At 45.7% G+C, this 15,284-nt stretch overlaps 1 protein-coding gene across 1 annotated transcript in view; it reads right to left on the reverse strand.

Annotated features, from left to right (window-relative positions):
* The window catches only part of EBF2 (EBF transcription factor 2), a 184,021-nt gene that overhangs the window by 22,356 nt on the left and 146,381 nt on the right, over positions 1-15,284 (reverse strand). Inside the window, exons 9-10 of the mRNA XM_081269481.1 lie at positions 13,746-13,876; positions 12,834-12,960 (exon numbers count right to left, since the gene is read on the reverse strand). Coding sequence (XP_081125607.1) covers positions 12,834-12,960; positions 13,746-13,876 — 258 coding nt within the window. The remainder of the gene's footprint in view (positions 1-12,833; positions 12,961-13,745; positions 13,877-15,284) is intronic.

The following is a 15,284-nucleotide window of genomic DNA, read 5'->3' on the forward strand; positions in this document are numbered from 1 at the left end:
TTGGGGGAATTTTCTCCTATGACCAGTTTATATTGTATTTTTAAAGGAATCCTCCAATATTTCACAATTAAACATGAACTCCTGGATGTTCATAGAATATTCTTAGTATAATATGAATTTAATTTGTTGGCATTTTCCTGTGATTACTGGAGTGAGGATTAAATCAGTCACGGACCTAAGAATAGTGCCCAGCACATGCTGAGCCCCTTGGGTACCCATAATCATTGTTGTCATTAGGGATTCATGTGTTGTATGAATAACTGGGATAAGGAACACTGTTCTGCCCAACTTGGGAGTTTTGAAGAATAAATTGAGAAGTTCTCTATGTTTCAGGCTGTGCTATATAAAACTCATAGTATGAGGAATACCTCTTGGCTTAAAGTTGAAAGGAAACTTACTGAAATTGTTCTTGTCAAGGTCGCCAACAACATCTTAACCAAACCAAAGGGAACTTTTCCATCCTTATTTTAATCTGACATTAGCCTGAGACACTGCTCACACCCTCTCCTTCTGGAACAACTTCCATCCATCATTGGTTCCTTCCAGAACTCTCCCTCCTCTGCTTTCTGCCTACCTCTTTTCCCAGGGCATCCCAGCCTGCTTTCAGGATTGTATCTTTGCCCGTTTTGTAGATGTTGATGCTCTTCGAGGTTCCTGACGAGGCCATCTTCTGCCTTGCTACACCTTCTCCTGGTCAACTTCAGCCATTCCCCTAGAATCCCACGTCAAGCTGTGTGTGATGGCCACAAATCTTCATCCCTGTTCCAGATGATGTGCTGGGGATTCAGCCTTGTGTAGCCAGCGGTTGGCTGGAGGCATCCACCAGGATGTCCCTTAGATTTCTCCCAACCTGGACCCCCAAGCTCTCGAGATTCCCAGTGATGGCAACATCAGCCACCTGATGGCCAATCAGAAATCTTGGACTCATTCTTTATTTTCAACTTCATTTGGATTTTCCTAGAAAGACATCCATTTCCTCAAGATGTTAAATACATTGCTGTAGATTTGTTGTGGGTTTTGTTCTAAATTTAAACTCCTATCATTTTATCTCCCCTTTTGGTTGTCATTTTCCAAATGGTCATATTTCTAGTCTTCCTTTCATTTCAAGAAGAATGTTCTAGAGAGTTGGGTAAGAGATTGCGGTTGTTTATTCTAGCTAACGGTACTGGGCTTTAGGAATCTACCTTTTGGAAATTGAATGTTTTTGTGGATGAATACGTTTGTCTTGTTGGTATCCCACAGGTAATGCTTTAATGTTTTATTTAATAAAGTTTTTGATCACGTTATTTAATGCATCCTACCCATTTTTGCTAGAACAAAGTTGTCTTTCCACCATGTCCCTGCGTTTGTATTGCTGCTCTTTCCTAGGAGGAGAATCAGGAGTCCAGCTTGCCCTCGGGCTCCAACACAGCCCTGTCGGCACACGGCAGCACAAGGGCACAACATTCTGGCATCTCAATGACACCAGCCTAGCTTTGAGCATGAAACCCACATTTCCCTCATTTTTATGTTTTTCTGAAAATATCCCCTGAGGACCTTGGTGGGGTGGGAGGCAAATTAAATGTCTGCCCTAACAATACCATCTTACCCAGAAACACATGCGAGAATAGCTGTATGCATACTTAAAATCATTCTGTGAACTTTATTTTCTACTTAGCACCATACTATCAGTCATTTCAGAAGCCTTTTTTCTTTAAAAACAGTATTTTGGAGGCTATAATATGCAATAACTAAAATTCTAATGACCACTGTTAGAATACACTGGAGGCTTGCTGTTTCGGACATCCGGCTACCCATGCCACACCTATTCATTCTTTAAATCCTCATTGCAACCCCTGGCGTGGGTTTCATCTCAGTGTTAAATTCAGCTCCAGGTGGGATCGGAAGCCCGGCTTCTCTGACCCCAAAGCCTGCACCCTTCACTTTCCTACTGTGGAACTGGAGACATTCCCCCCATCACTCTTTGCTTCCTCCCCAGTTTCGAGACAAGGGCTGCAGACATGGAATATGGAACCCCCCTGGGTCACCTGACTTCTCAGTCACTGAGAGTGGAAAAAGGCCCCACTTGGTATCAGTCAGCAAAACAAACAGCTGTCCCGTGCTGCAGGACGAACTGAGTTGGTGACAAAATCCTCCAAGCCAGTTATCACCTCATCTTTTGTGAACCATGTACTATTTTGCTATCCAATGCAAGGATTTCCTTGGATGGATAAAACTGAAAAAGTTCTAGCTATGGGTTTGCTCATGATGTGCCAGACACAGGTGACAGGAAGATCCCAGGAAGGAAGTCTAGCCTTCACTCTCTCCATTACCCCTCTGTCCCCTCCTTTCCATCTGCATGGTCACCCCCCGCAGGGACACACAGCCTCCCCCTGGACTATGGTGCTCCACCCATGGCCCTCCCGCCACTCACCTTCTTGCTTGGTTCTTTCTGCTCTTTCTAGGGGAATTCTCAGATGCTGGGCCCCAAGCAGTACACAGAGGTGGAAAGTAGCCGACAGTTTCTCTTTCAGAGAATTTATCACATGTGCTGTCCACTAACAGAATGGAAACCCCCAGGACAGAAGGGTCCTTTCTGGCTTATTGTTCCTGCCCTCCCCTCCCCATCTCCTCACCCCCAGGAAGAGCAGAGTATCTCGACCACATGGGGTGAGGACTTCATGCTTTAAATGGAATAAGTAGATCAGACACAATTGTCTATTTTTTTATGGTGACAATTTTGACAGGTCCCTGCCACCAGACGTCCTAGGTGCAAACGGTGGGAAGGGTCACATGTGTATCCAAATGAGAGAGAGTGCAGTGAAACACAACATTGTCATCTGAACGGACAGGGAGCAAACACACACACACACACACACACACACACACACACACACACAATCTCATTTAACCAAGCGTACATCTGAAGTAGCAACCACAAAGTCAAAGTGACTCAGGCTCTGTTGAGTCAACACCAAACCAAAAGAGGAAACACCACTCTCAGCAGCCTTTACAACATCCAGGTTGGTTTGACGACTCTCATCTGGGTTCCAAACTCGCTTCCCACTGACCAGTTGTTTCTGCATCCTCTAGATTGAGCTTCCTTTGAATCGCTGCTTCCTGCCACATGTCCTCTCCCCAGGTCCCTGGGTGTTTTCTGCCTTTTCAGGCCTGGTACAAGCCAAGCAAACCTCAATTAGCTAATGAGGTGCCCAAGACCAGCACCAAGAGGGTCTCCAAGGGCCAGCCAGGTCATTAACCGCCACCACCATGTTAATTTACAGACTTGCCTACCACATGGCAGGTGGGATGTTGTGAAGCTCTGCCAACCCTCTGGCTGACAGAGACAGAGAAGTGCTGGCAACGCAAAAATAGAGTAAATTAAAAATACGCTTCAATCTATAGGCTCTATTTGTCTATGTCTTTCTTTAGTAATATAACATTAAGGTAAAAGGTCATATCCCCCACTGAAATATAATTTATATTTACCTTTTATTAAATAATTATGGCTTGGCATGAAGTTAAATATTACAGAAGCTAATCAAGGGGGAATTCAATAGAGAAAACTCAGACATGAGAATTTCGTCTTTGCTATACATAGAACATCTTAATCCTCCACTGGGAGTCATTTGAGTTTGCTCAAGGAGTTTAATAATACACATTTCAACTGCCACAGAATCTAAATCCCATTTGGATCAGCCTTGAAAAACTTTCATCAATACCTTGAGATTTCATAATATTTCTCTTGAGAGCCTGGATCGTACATGTCATTTCTCATTTTGATTGAGAGTATAATATACGAGGTTACTTACATATCTTGGGCCCAACAAATAGATATAAACTATAAGCAATGTGTGAAAGGTTTCCTTTTTTGAGTAAATATTATTTAACTAAAAATATCTACTAGGAACCACTTATTTAAAAAACAAAAAATCTGGCAGGTGCTCAATATTAATTTTCCCAAAGGATTGATGAAACATAAATTCTATATTTTTATTTTCTTTCTTTAAGGGAAGTACAAGAACAAAGCCACCTTACCCCAGCTATGCTTCTATTTCTGTTTCCCAAAACTATCAGGATGCCAGGCTAATGCTGCAAGGAGGCCCTGTGCTGGAGTGCTGGTCAACCCTCCATGATAAAGCATCAACATGGCGGATGCCATTTTTGCCTGTGACCAGCGGGGAGTACAGACCACAAACATGGCAAAATTATATTTGGAATTTGAGAGGAGAAGTCAGTGGGGTGAAGGGAGGTCTCAGTGCTCCATCCAGCTGCCATTCTGGAGATGTTGGTGGAACAACTTGCAGGTCCTGGGTCCATATTTGCTCACCAGCAAATCTTCACTTGGGTCCTAGGATCACCATGAGGTCTATGGATGGCCATCAAGAGACCAGCAGAAGTAGAAATTCCAATCCCAGCTGTGTGATTGTGCATGTACATTCATTGGGTCACATATCCAGAGTGGATGGTCCACCAAGACAGACAGCCCACAGAACCAGAGGACCCTGGAGTCCCAACTCTAAATCACAACTTCTTTCAAGAATAAACAATTGAAAGAAATCTTTTTGTTTTATAAAAAGCAAAGCCAATATAAGCAAAAAAAAAAATCTATGGAATTTGATTGCCAGATAAACAGCAGATCAGAAGGCGGACCTGGCTAAGCATAGGAAACCTCCAATGGGGCTTCAGTCAGGAGATGCTCTCTGTTGCCAAGGCAGGAAGGCACAGAGCCACCCAGCTCTAAGGTTAGTTTAGAAGCACATGGGCATGTCATCTTCAGGACTTACCTGTGCTATCCTTCCTTTATAGGGTCCATGACTTCAGAATCCTTCAATCCCTTCAATCTCTCTCTCTCCCCTCCTGTTCCCAATCTCTTCGTCCAATCGTCTACCTACACCCCACTCCTAACAGGTCCAAAAGTCAAAGGCTATATCCCTTATCTGAAATGCTTGGGACCAGAAGCTACAGCTGGCTGTTCTTGGGATTTGCCTTAAATCCTGGCACTGACCAAGGATGCCAGGTTCACCCTGCCACGCAGGGGGCTCCGTTCCCTTCAAAGACAAGTAGTTGGACTACGTCGTCTCCAGACCCCCTTGCAAACTCTTGCATTTTATGATTCTAAGGCTATTACTTAATTTGAGTGATGAAATTCTTCTCTGAAAAGTCGAGGTGGGTGGGGTTGAAGTCATAAGCTATTGAGTGGCCCTTAACTGTGACAACGTGGAAATCTCTCACCACATCCATTTGTTTCAATGTAGCCCAAGTCTGGTAGAGCCAAAGAGAAAATAAGAGGAATAGAGATAAGGCGGGAACACGTTATTCAGAGACGGCACCTGCCTTTGTGGACACAAGAACAAGAATACGAGGCGAGAATCAACAGTGCACAAGCCAAAGATTAGACTGAAGCCTCTGATATTTAATTTTAAATGAAATATTAATTTAATATTTAATTACGCTTTGGTTTCAAGAAACACTGCAGCCGCAAGACAGATTGTTTGAAGAAGGGAGTAATATACATGGTTAAGGAGACAACTGTAAAAATTAAAGATAAATTTCAAGGGTAAATCTAAATGCCACAACGGAGCAGTTATGAGCCGGCGCCTGCTCTCTGTAATGTGCATTTAGAATATTATAGCCGGGAGTACCGGTCCATTAAGGGGCTGGGATGTCTCCAGTGAAGCAACGCTTTCTACTCTGGGGCCAACCATGGGATGTCATTCCTCAGACTCCGCTAAAGGATGGATGGGGATTTCGATGCAGGTCAGGCACAGGCAACTTCACAAAAGTGCAGGAGCCCACGAGGGCTGTTGATCCAACCTGTTTCCAGGGTGAACAGGGAAGGATTAAACCCAGGGCCAGTTTTTGATGTCTGAATTGGGTATGTTTAACTAAGAACCAGGTTCATTTCTTCAATAGGATTCTTTTTTTTGGGGGGGGGAGGGTGCATGCATGCAGATGATGCTATTAAAAAAGAAGAAGAAATGCAAATCGGATGAGCTATTAACATTTGAAATCCAGTCTGCACATCTGTGCAGAGCAGCTTTATGGAGGGAAGACCCCAGGCCTCGTGCAGAGCCTTCGGGAAGACACTATCTGGGGTGTGATTTGAAAGTTTGTGGCAAAATCCAGGCTTCTAGGTTCTCCCCGCCCCAGCTGCTGCCTCTTCCTGTTGATGAACACCAGTTCTCCCAAATGATGAGCAGGGTATTTAATCAACATATTTGATTTTTGCTGGAGTAAAAGGGAAGACGTATTGGGGGGCAGAGGGTATTGCCACCATTTCTCTGGTTTCCCAGTGTGTCCCATCCAGTCCAGCTGGCTTCCTTCACCTCTATATTCCACTGCACACCTCCAAAAGCATCTGCAGGCACCGGTGGCAGCTGGGGCCCATCCCCTCTTGACCCCTATTGGCTTTCCCTTGACCCCTATCTGCAGGGTCCACATTCCTTGGCCTTCTCTGTTTCCTGCAGAGCCCTGAGTTCTAATCTAGATCGCAACATGAAGGGCATGATGTGGGAGTTCTTTCAACAAGAACCCACCTTTCCCAAGAAGACACGGAGAAAGGCCACCCAACAGTGACCAGGGAGGAGCCACCTGGGCTCTAAAGACCTGCTGTATAAGCATCTCCTTCCAGTGCCGGCCACAGTGAATTCTGCTTAGAGTTTTGTATCTATACAATACAATTCGCTTTGCAAACCTCTCAACCTTCCTCTTCCCAGTTAGCTAAATATATCTCCATTCTTTAGGGTAGAAAAATGGTGCAAGGAATAGTTACATGATTTTCCCCCAGAGCTGGGATGAAAATCCGAGTCTCTCCATTCCGTCCCTGCCTCTCTACTGCTCAGCAGCAACCCTTGGGGTCGCCTACCACCTGGTGCCAAGTTCACAGGAGTAATAAGCCTGTCATGCCTTCATCTTCTGCAAATTCAGTTATTTGTGGACAGGAACATGGCTGTCACTTCGAAGGAATTCAAAGCCCTTCACAGGCTCTGAGTCACCATGTCACACTAAGAGTGTGGCCTATAGAGAACCTAGGCAGAGGTAAGCCTTCTTCTGAGACCCCTTCATACTCTCTGGCTATCCCCTGTTTCCTGTGCCCTTCTTCAGAGTAACAGCCAGAGAGACAAGTAAAACCACCAGGTGAGACCAAAGAGGTGGCCCCATTATCAAGCGGCACAGAATCAGTAAGTCATACAGGTTAGTGCTGAAGGGCAGGACTTTGTACTAGGACAGCTTGGAGTGAGCCTAGCTTGGTGGCCGTATGCAGGTGACTTAATTTGCCTATGTGACAGATTTCTCATCTATGAAGTTGAGGTACTAATAAAACTGTCATCGTCATGGGAAAGGTGGTGATTGTCAGAGCTCCCAGGAAGAGCCTGTCCCTGTGTGCTCAGCAGACGACAGATGTGATTCTTGAATTTCTATCATCTTTAATTTTCTTTTTTGACTGCTTCTATCTTATGATAGAACTTAAGGGAAACTTGTTAATCAACATTGAATGGGTAGCCCAGATTCTGCAAAGAGCCACAGGAACAATAGTGGAAAGCTAAGCTCACCTCCCCCCAGGGCCTCGACCACCTGCCTGAGCTCAGGCAACAGCAAGGGCTCCTGTGGGTGGTGCAGTTTCCACAATTACAGACAACAGCAATTCCTCCCACGAATGCCACGCTCCGGACTCGTCTCCCTGTGGACTCCCTGCCGCCCGAAATGAAGCCAGCCAGAGCCACCGGCACCGCCGTCGCAGTAGACCCGCTGCACGGGCCTTGCTTTTCTCCACTGCTGACTCTCAGGGGAAATGTCTGCAAGGAGAGCAGAGGAGGGATCTCTTCCGCTAAGCCTAGGCTGCCACATTGCCTCTGGGTCTCAAACCAGACGGAGGCAATTGGACTTTCCTGACGAGCCTCGGTCTCATGTGGCTCTCTCAATTCTGCAGCAGCAAGCTGCAGGTTAGCAAACCAGGGGTGGAGGAAACGAACCTGCAACGCCACATGTGTGAGGAGGACGTGTTGTTTTCCAGAGCCCTGACAAGTGTGTGCTGTGCTTGACAGCAGCAACCACAGAGGCTGATGACTGCATTTTGGCTAATTACACCAGATACATCTAATAGGCGTGGGCTCATTATAGTGGTGCATCCTTGAATACAGAACCACCAACAGCTGCAGGTGGACCACCGGGTGTGCATGTAGAGGGGAGGACCAAAGGAGGAGAGGTTCACGGGAGCCTCCCTTCTTGCCTCTTGGTTTTTGAGTCTCCTTCTAGAAAATTCCACTAAACACTACTATTTCGTTCATGGGGAAACAGCCCAGACTCATAAGGAGACCAGTCTCTCCCACATGTGGATTCTTTCCAAGCCAGAGAGTCTCTGAGCAGCCTCATGAGCAGAACTCAGGTCTCCCAGATTCATTTCTTTGTGGAAAATACAGATTCTCAGACCTTCCCAGAAGGGCATGATTGGTCACATCTGGAGTGGCGCCAAGCACTATTCTCACGGTCAGCCACATTAGGGAAACACCTGCAGGTAGCAGCCTAATTACTACCTGAGCTTTCCAGACAAGAGGTCAGGTGACTTGACGAAAGGACACACAATTCCCCCAGAGCAGCCTCCAAGAGCAGCTCTTCTGTTCCCCAGGCCCATCCTCTTGGACGGCTCCTACCCAGAGGGCTCAGCCTGCCCCCACCAAAGTTTGCTAGGTTGCAAGGTTTTCCTTTCCTCTGGGATCTGATGGGTCTTTGCACCTCACCGTTGGAGTTGAGTTTTAGTCTAGGCCTGCAGGGACCTCGGAGCACCCATCCCGCCATGACGCACCTGCACAGGAATGAAGATGCTGACTCCCAAGGTGCTCAGAGAGCTGCCACGATTTGGACCTCGGTCCTTAGAGGACAGGCCCACTACAAATCCAACAGGCCTCCGTCCAGCTTCCCCCAGGGAGACAGTCATGACCACAGGGCCAGCTGGAGCGAGGACCCAGGTCTGGGTAGAGCTCTCTCCTCTCTGGTTCCCTGCCAAGTCCCTGCCTTTCCACCATCAGATGGAGATTAAGTGAGCTTTCATGGTGGTTGGCACTGCCCATTCATTGGGAGAAACAAGGACCACCCACCCATTTCCTGTGGGGCCTGGGACCCTCATGGATAGCATTGGCTTCTGGTCTCCATGAGCAGGAGTTGAATTTGGCCAGCAACCTTAGGAGGACATTTCTCGGTGAGTGACCAGCCTCCTGTGCCATCCTGGGCGGTGTCTGCACACCTGGCCTCTTCTCAGTCCCTGGCCTCCCCACTCAAAGGCATCTTCTGCAAGAAGCTTCTCTGGCTGCCTGGCTGGGCGGACATCTGAAAGATCGTTTACTGGTGTGTGCACCTTGGGTCTTTAAACATGTGTGATGTTAATTTTTATTAAATTTTATTCTTTTAATGTGTAACTAAAATCATTTACTTTTGTGAAAAAATAATGGACACAATAAGCAACATGAAAATAAGTTCAACTCTGACTCTCAGAAACCGCCCCTGCCAACTCAGTGGCCCCGGAGTGCCTTCTGTACAATTGTTCATTTTTCATATCTAAAAAAAAAAAGGATCGTCCTATGCATTCTGTTTTGAAGCTTTTTAAAGGACATACATCACACCTGTCTCTCCTGTAAGTATCCGTCAATGGTATCATTTTTAATGTTTAAAAAGTGTAAAGATGTTTCGTTATTTACTTAATGATTCCCCTAATGGACACTAAAGATGTTTTTAATTTTTTCACTGCTATAAATAGTGTTCCAAAGAACAGCCTTGAGCAAATTCAATTATTTTCTAAGTATGTATTGCTCAAAGTAGAACTTTGGGGTTAAAGGGCACACGTATTTTTAAGGCTGGTACCATCGGGGCCCTCTTCTCTCACCATCTACCCTCCTACCGTGGGGCGTTAGAATCTCCACCTTTTTCTAATTTTGCCAATGTGGATATTTTTTCATTTGTTTAAGAAATAGCTTTGTTAACTCCATAAAGAAAAATTTGTGGTACTCTTAAGAGTTGCCTTCATTTGCATTTGTTAGATTATTAATGTGGTTGGACTTTTTAAAATGTTTATTGCTTCATTGGACTCCTGAAATAACATATATAGCAACTGATGCCACTTATAGCTTTCTGTGTGGGTATTTGCTTTTTTCCTCCTTAATTTGCAAGAAATACAGCGTTCACCTCTTTATCATAATGCATAACATGGCAGTAGATAAGAGCAGGCATAAAAGAAATTTTGACTGAACAAATGAATGAATCTTTTTATATGTGACACAATATATCCTACAGAGTAGACACATTCCCAGTTCATTCTATCTTTTGACTTCATGCCTGGCTACTTTCACATGAGAAATTTTCTTTTTCTGTAACCCCATCTTTTCTGCATGGTATCTGTCTTTGGGGTCAAGGCGGGCAAGGCTCAACGTAATAATGATGTTGTGGATTATAGTCTTTTGAAATATCTGTATTTTTAATTGAATTATTTCATTTGAGTATATTTCAGTTTGTCATGTGAAATTAGAAATCTTTTTCTTTTAACTATGTCTTCACTGGTTGGCCTGACATGTTCGTTAAACATTCTCTATTTTTCACGTGGACCCGAGATGGCTCCTCACGAGGCTGATATTTCGGTATTTATCTACTCAACACGTGCAAAAACAGTTTGTTTTCAAATTTTCTCTTCTGTGGCGTGACATTTCTGTTTCTGCAGAGGCCCATATTCTTTTAATTATTGAACCTTAAAATAGGTTTGAATGTCCAGTAGGGCAAGGCTCTCTCATTTTTCACAATCAAGTGTTCTATTTTAACACCTTTCCAGGTGAACTTCGTAGAGTCTCCCCAAACGTCCTGTTGGTATTCTGATTGGCGCTGTGTTGAATTCGTCCATTAATCGACATCTTTTCGATATTAAACCTTCCCACCTCTCCGCCAGCTGGAAGTATTCTGTCCTTCCTCTGAACTCCCTTAGCACTTTCTACCTTTAAAAAAAAATCACTTTCTGAACTATACCCACCCAATTTTTCAACCCTGAAACCTGAGCGTCGCCCCCTCCCCTCCCCTCCCCAACTTTCACCCCATCCCATCCATCATCCCCATCAGCGCCACCGCCTCAATTCCACCCACTTCTGCCTGTCCCCACATCAGCATGCTGGCTCAAGCCACCATCATTTCTGGTCTGAGCCCACGCGCTGGCCTCCAACTGACCTCTCTGCATCCACATTGGCTTTTGAGCCATTCTAGCACTGCGGCCACAACAACCTCTGCAAGGGCAAATCCGATCGCAGCGATATTCCCACGGCTGCCTGTGGCATTTAGGGAAGAGCTGAGCAAAGGACCTGGATGCATTGTGGCCCCTGTATCCCCCTTCTGGCTTGTACCCAACTTCTCTATAATTCCTTGTTTCTGCCTTGATCACAGTGGTCATCAAATATATGGTACACTCTCTCCTACCCCGGGGCCTTTGCACGTGCTGTCCCTCTGTCTGCACTGTTCTGAGTTCTCCCCAACACCTCAGTTTAAGACTTGATTCCCTCAGTACATACTCCTAGAATCCTATACAGGTCATTTTTAGAACTCATCACCATTTCAATTCCTTGTTTAAGTCAGTTTCCATGAAAATACCAAGGACAACAATAAAGGCACTTCTGATAATAAACATTTTTTGAATAGCAATCTATGGCTCCCTCAACCGCCTCTCTATCCTGAGTGTTTTATGTGAACAGATGTGCTAGACCTGGCTACCAGCTCTAGGGAGAAGGTGGTTCAATTTTCAGAAACTTTGTGAGCAGGCCAATGTCACACAATAGTTTGAATTCAGTAAATGCTACAAAACAAAACTTTTGAACCCCTCTTTTTTCCTGTTAAGCCTTTACCATCCTGCCACCATTTCCATGCATGGTATCAATCAGTCTTCTCAACTTGGGGAAGTAGGTGGTCCGCTTTATAAGATGGGGAAAAGAATTATTTAGAAGGCGAGCGACGCTATGAGTCCAGGCCCCTAACCCAGGGCCGAGAGCAGCCCAAGGTCTAGGAAGGCAGGACCCTGCAGGTCTTGGCTTCAACCCTGGCCTTGCAACCTCAGGGGGTTCTTGTTAGAAGCCCTTCCTTTGGGCCTCTCCTACCTCGCCCACCATGGCTCCTCTACTATCTGCACCAAGCTTGTTCCCACTTCCCAGTCTGTGATCCTGGAAGCGAAGGGCCTTGCAGATCCGGGGACTACCAGGTAAGGTTCCAGCAAACACCAGTGAATCCAACAGAGAACAGCCGGCAGAGCTGCTGGGGGCGGGGCGGGGGGGGGGATTCTAGGGGAGGGGGCTGGAGAGGAGGCAGAGAGGAAAGGAGGGAGGGCATGGGTTTCCACGGTTGGCCCAGTCCTGGGATTCAGGTCTCTGCTCATCAGAGGCTCCCACCCAAGGCCCTCTTTCCTTCCCTCTGAAATCACGTGATTTGTTTTCTTTCCATCTGTCTCTCTGTCTAGAAGGTAAGATGGGGCATTAGACTTCACTAGGATTTCCCAGGATAAATGTGCAATACATACCACCCTGAAGGAGTGGAGGAAAGGTGTCCCTTTGGGAGGTAGGACACTAACTTTTTAAACTGCCATTGCAATAGAAGAGATGAGCAAGGTGTTCATTTCCAAAACAACCAGCCATGACCATCCCTAGACCAGGCAGAAGTTGCTGAAGTAAAATACACATTTAGAATTGAGTCCACACTTTCCCCATCCAGTGTCGAGCCCTCTTCCCACACCACTGGAAAGACCTAGAAAAAACCAAAATGGTTTCAAAGAGGGACGCCGGGCACCAGAGCCAAGGGGAGCTGGAGGCCAGTCTCCCTGATGCCGCTTCTTCACCTACCTGTGTAAATGAACCTTCCCGGGGCTCCTTTGCAGAACTGTTTGGATTTATAAGATAATGTCACTTCCACTACTCCGGGGATGTGCCGGGGAGGTGTCTGCACCCGGATGGCATGAGGGGTTATGAGCTGAGGAAGGAACGGGAAGGGCACGAGAGAGCCATTAGACAAGCCATCGCCAAGGAACCGCCTCGGTCCCCCTTACTGATCCGGCCATCTTTTTTGCTGTGTGTTCTGTTGTTTTTCTGGCTAGAACACCAGCCATACCCAACTGAGAAAATTGGGGAATCACAGAAATAAAGGAAAAAAAGAAAGAAAGAAAGAAAAATAGCATTGCATAACCCAGAGACATCCAGCAGTAATATCTGGTGTGTTTCTAGTACATTTCTGTGGACGTGAGTCACAGAATTAGATTATGCCTATGCAGAGACCCGTTGTCCTGATTTTTCTCCCAAAGAACATTACGGCAGGCGCATATCTCTGCTCCTAGATCAGCAGAAGTTTTTTCAGACCATGATTTTCAATGGTGGAAAAATATTTTACTATTATTACTTCTACCATACTCTTTTAATCCACTATGTAGCCTCTTTCTAATTTTTCGCAATTTTACCCAGTCCTGCAATGGATGTTTGCCATTTTAACAATGTCCCTGCAACGAGCATGACTTCAGGCCTTCTTACCCTTCATGCCCTGCTCATTCTGTTTTCCCCAGATAAAAACCACCTTTGGGGGCTGGGGTCGTGGCTCAGTGGTAGAGCGCTTGCCCAGCACGTGTGAGGCACTGGGCTGGATCTCAGCACCATGTAAAAAATAAAATAAAATAAAGGTATGTGTCCATCTACAACTAAAATAAATATATATATTTTTTAAACAAATCTTTGGGCCAAAGGAGGGGAGAGAAGCTGACTGCCTACCTCGCTCCACACGAGCATGGTGCCGAACACCACTTGGAGACCATCGAAGAAGTTGTCGCCAATGATGATAACCATGGCCCCTCCTGTGGTCCAGCCTTCACTTGGGCTGATGGCTTTGATGCAGGGTGTCGCTGAGAGGATAGGAAAGAAAAAGTCAGCCCTATCCTCGGTGGTGGGAGTCGGGAGCTTGGGGAATGGCTGTCCTGGGAAGCTGTTGGCCATTCCATGAAGTTCAAGTTGAGCTTTCTTGACCTGCCGTCCTCCCCTAATTGGTTGTTGGTTGGCACCAGGTCATTAAAGCCTAATGAGCTGACCATTATGTATGAAAAAGCGAAACACTTAGCTAATTGTGCAAAGGGTGTTTTGAAAACTCTGTTGTTTTTGCCCATATTTTTATAAGCTGATCACACTAGAAAAGTGTAAATCCCTTTTCTCTCCCCACCTCCTCTGCCCCACGATGTTAAAATTTACAAGGCCCATTAATGCGCTGGGCGGAGAAGGAGAAAGCAAGCTCTATCATAGCGGAAGGGTTTTTTTTTTTTTTTTTTTCAACTCAAGAGACAATTTCTAATCAGTCTCCTAACTTGTGGGAAGGATTTTCCTCCCTTTGTCCGTATGTCTGAGGTCCCTGGACTTCACATCCCAACAGGAACCCAATATGGTTTTCAGGCCATAACTCAAGTCAATCCATCACTCCATTGCCAAAGCTGACAGGGTCAAAGGTGGAGGAGAACTTTGGCAGGACTCCAAAAACATGAGCCCCCTTTGAACAGCCAGTCAATCACATCCAATCAGTCAAAAGGAACTCGAGGGGCTCCCAGCTCTGAACTCTGGGGTTTTCTTCTCTCCTTTCAGTGCTCACTGTGGGAGCATTAACACCACTCCAAATTCTTTACTGATTCAATCATTTTCTTTCAGTTCATTAATTCCTATTTAAAATGATACAAGATACATTTTAAGGGCCGGGTTGGGGGTGGGGACCGGTGGGCAGCGTCTAGCAAAACATCACCTTCTAATAGTAGCCTAATTTGGTTATTCGTTCTAGATTAGAAGGTCTCCCCACACCATGAGCCGGGGAGTCCAGAAGGAAGGGGAAGGAGTGAGATGGAATTTACTTAGGTTTGTCAGTTGCGTTCATCGATACACTTTAATTTTTTGGACAAGTTGAAGTTTAACAGTGACCAGTATTTCTAATTACTTTAATGCACTTGGAAAACTACCCAGAGCAGCCCACGATTTCTTCTTGTCCAAGCAAACAAAAATCAATTAGTGTCAGTTTCATTCTGCACTTTGTTTTGTTTTGCTCACAATCTGTTTAAGGGCACATCTGACACTTATTCATACACGTCTGGCACTGTAATGTTCCTGTTTAACTAAGATGTCATAGGCCTACATTTGCCTGAAATGCCCGTCTAGCAAAAAGAAAACAGAGCAGAATGGGAGAGGCCGGGGGCAGCTGGGGGGCCCGGCCCCGCCCGGGGCAGGCTGTGTTTACAGCTTCCCTTACAAACCCACACGGCTCAGTGGACTTTCCCCACT

This window comes from Spermophilus citellus (assembly GCF_964194105.1).
Source record: "Spermophilus citellus genome assembly, chromosome: 16".
NCBI classification, from domain to species: domain Eukaryota; kingdom Metazoa; phylum Chordata; class Mammalia; order Rodentia; family Sciuridae; genus Spermophilus; species Spermophilus citellus.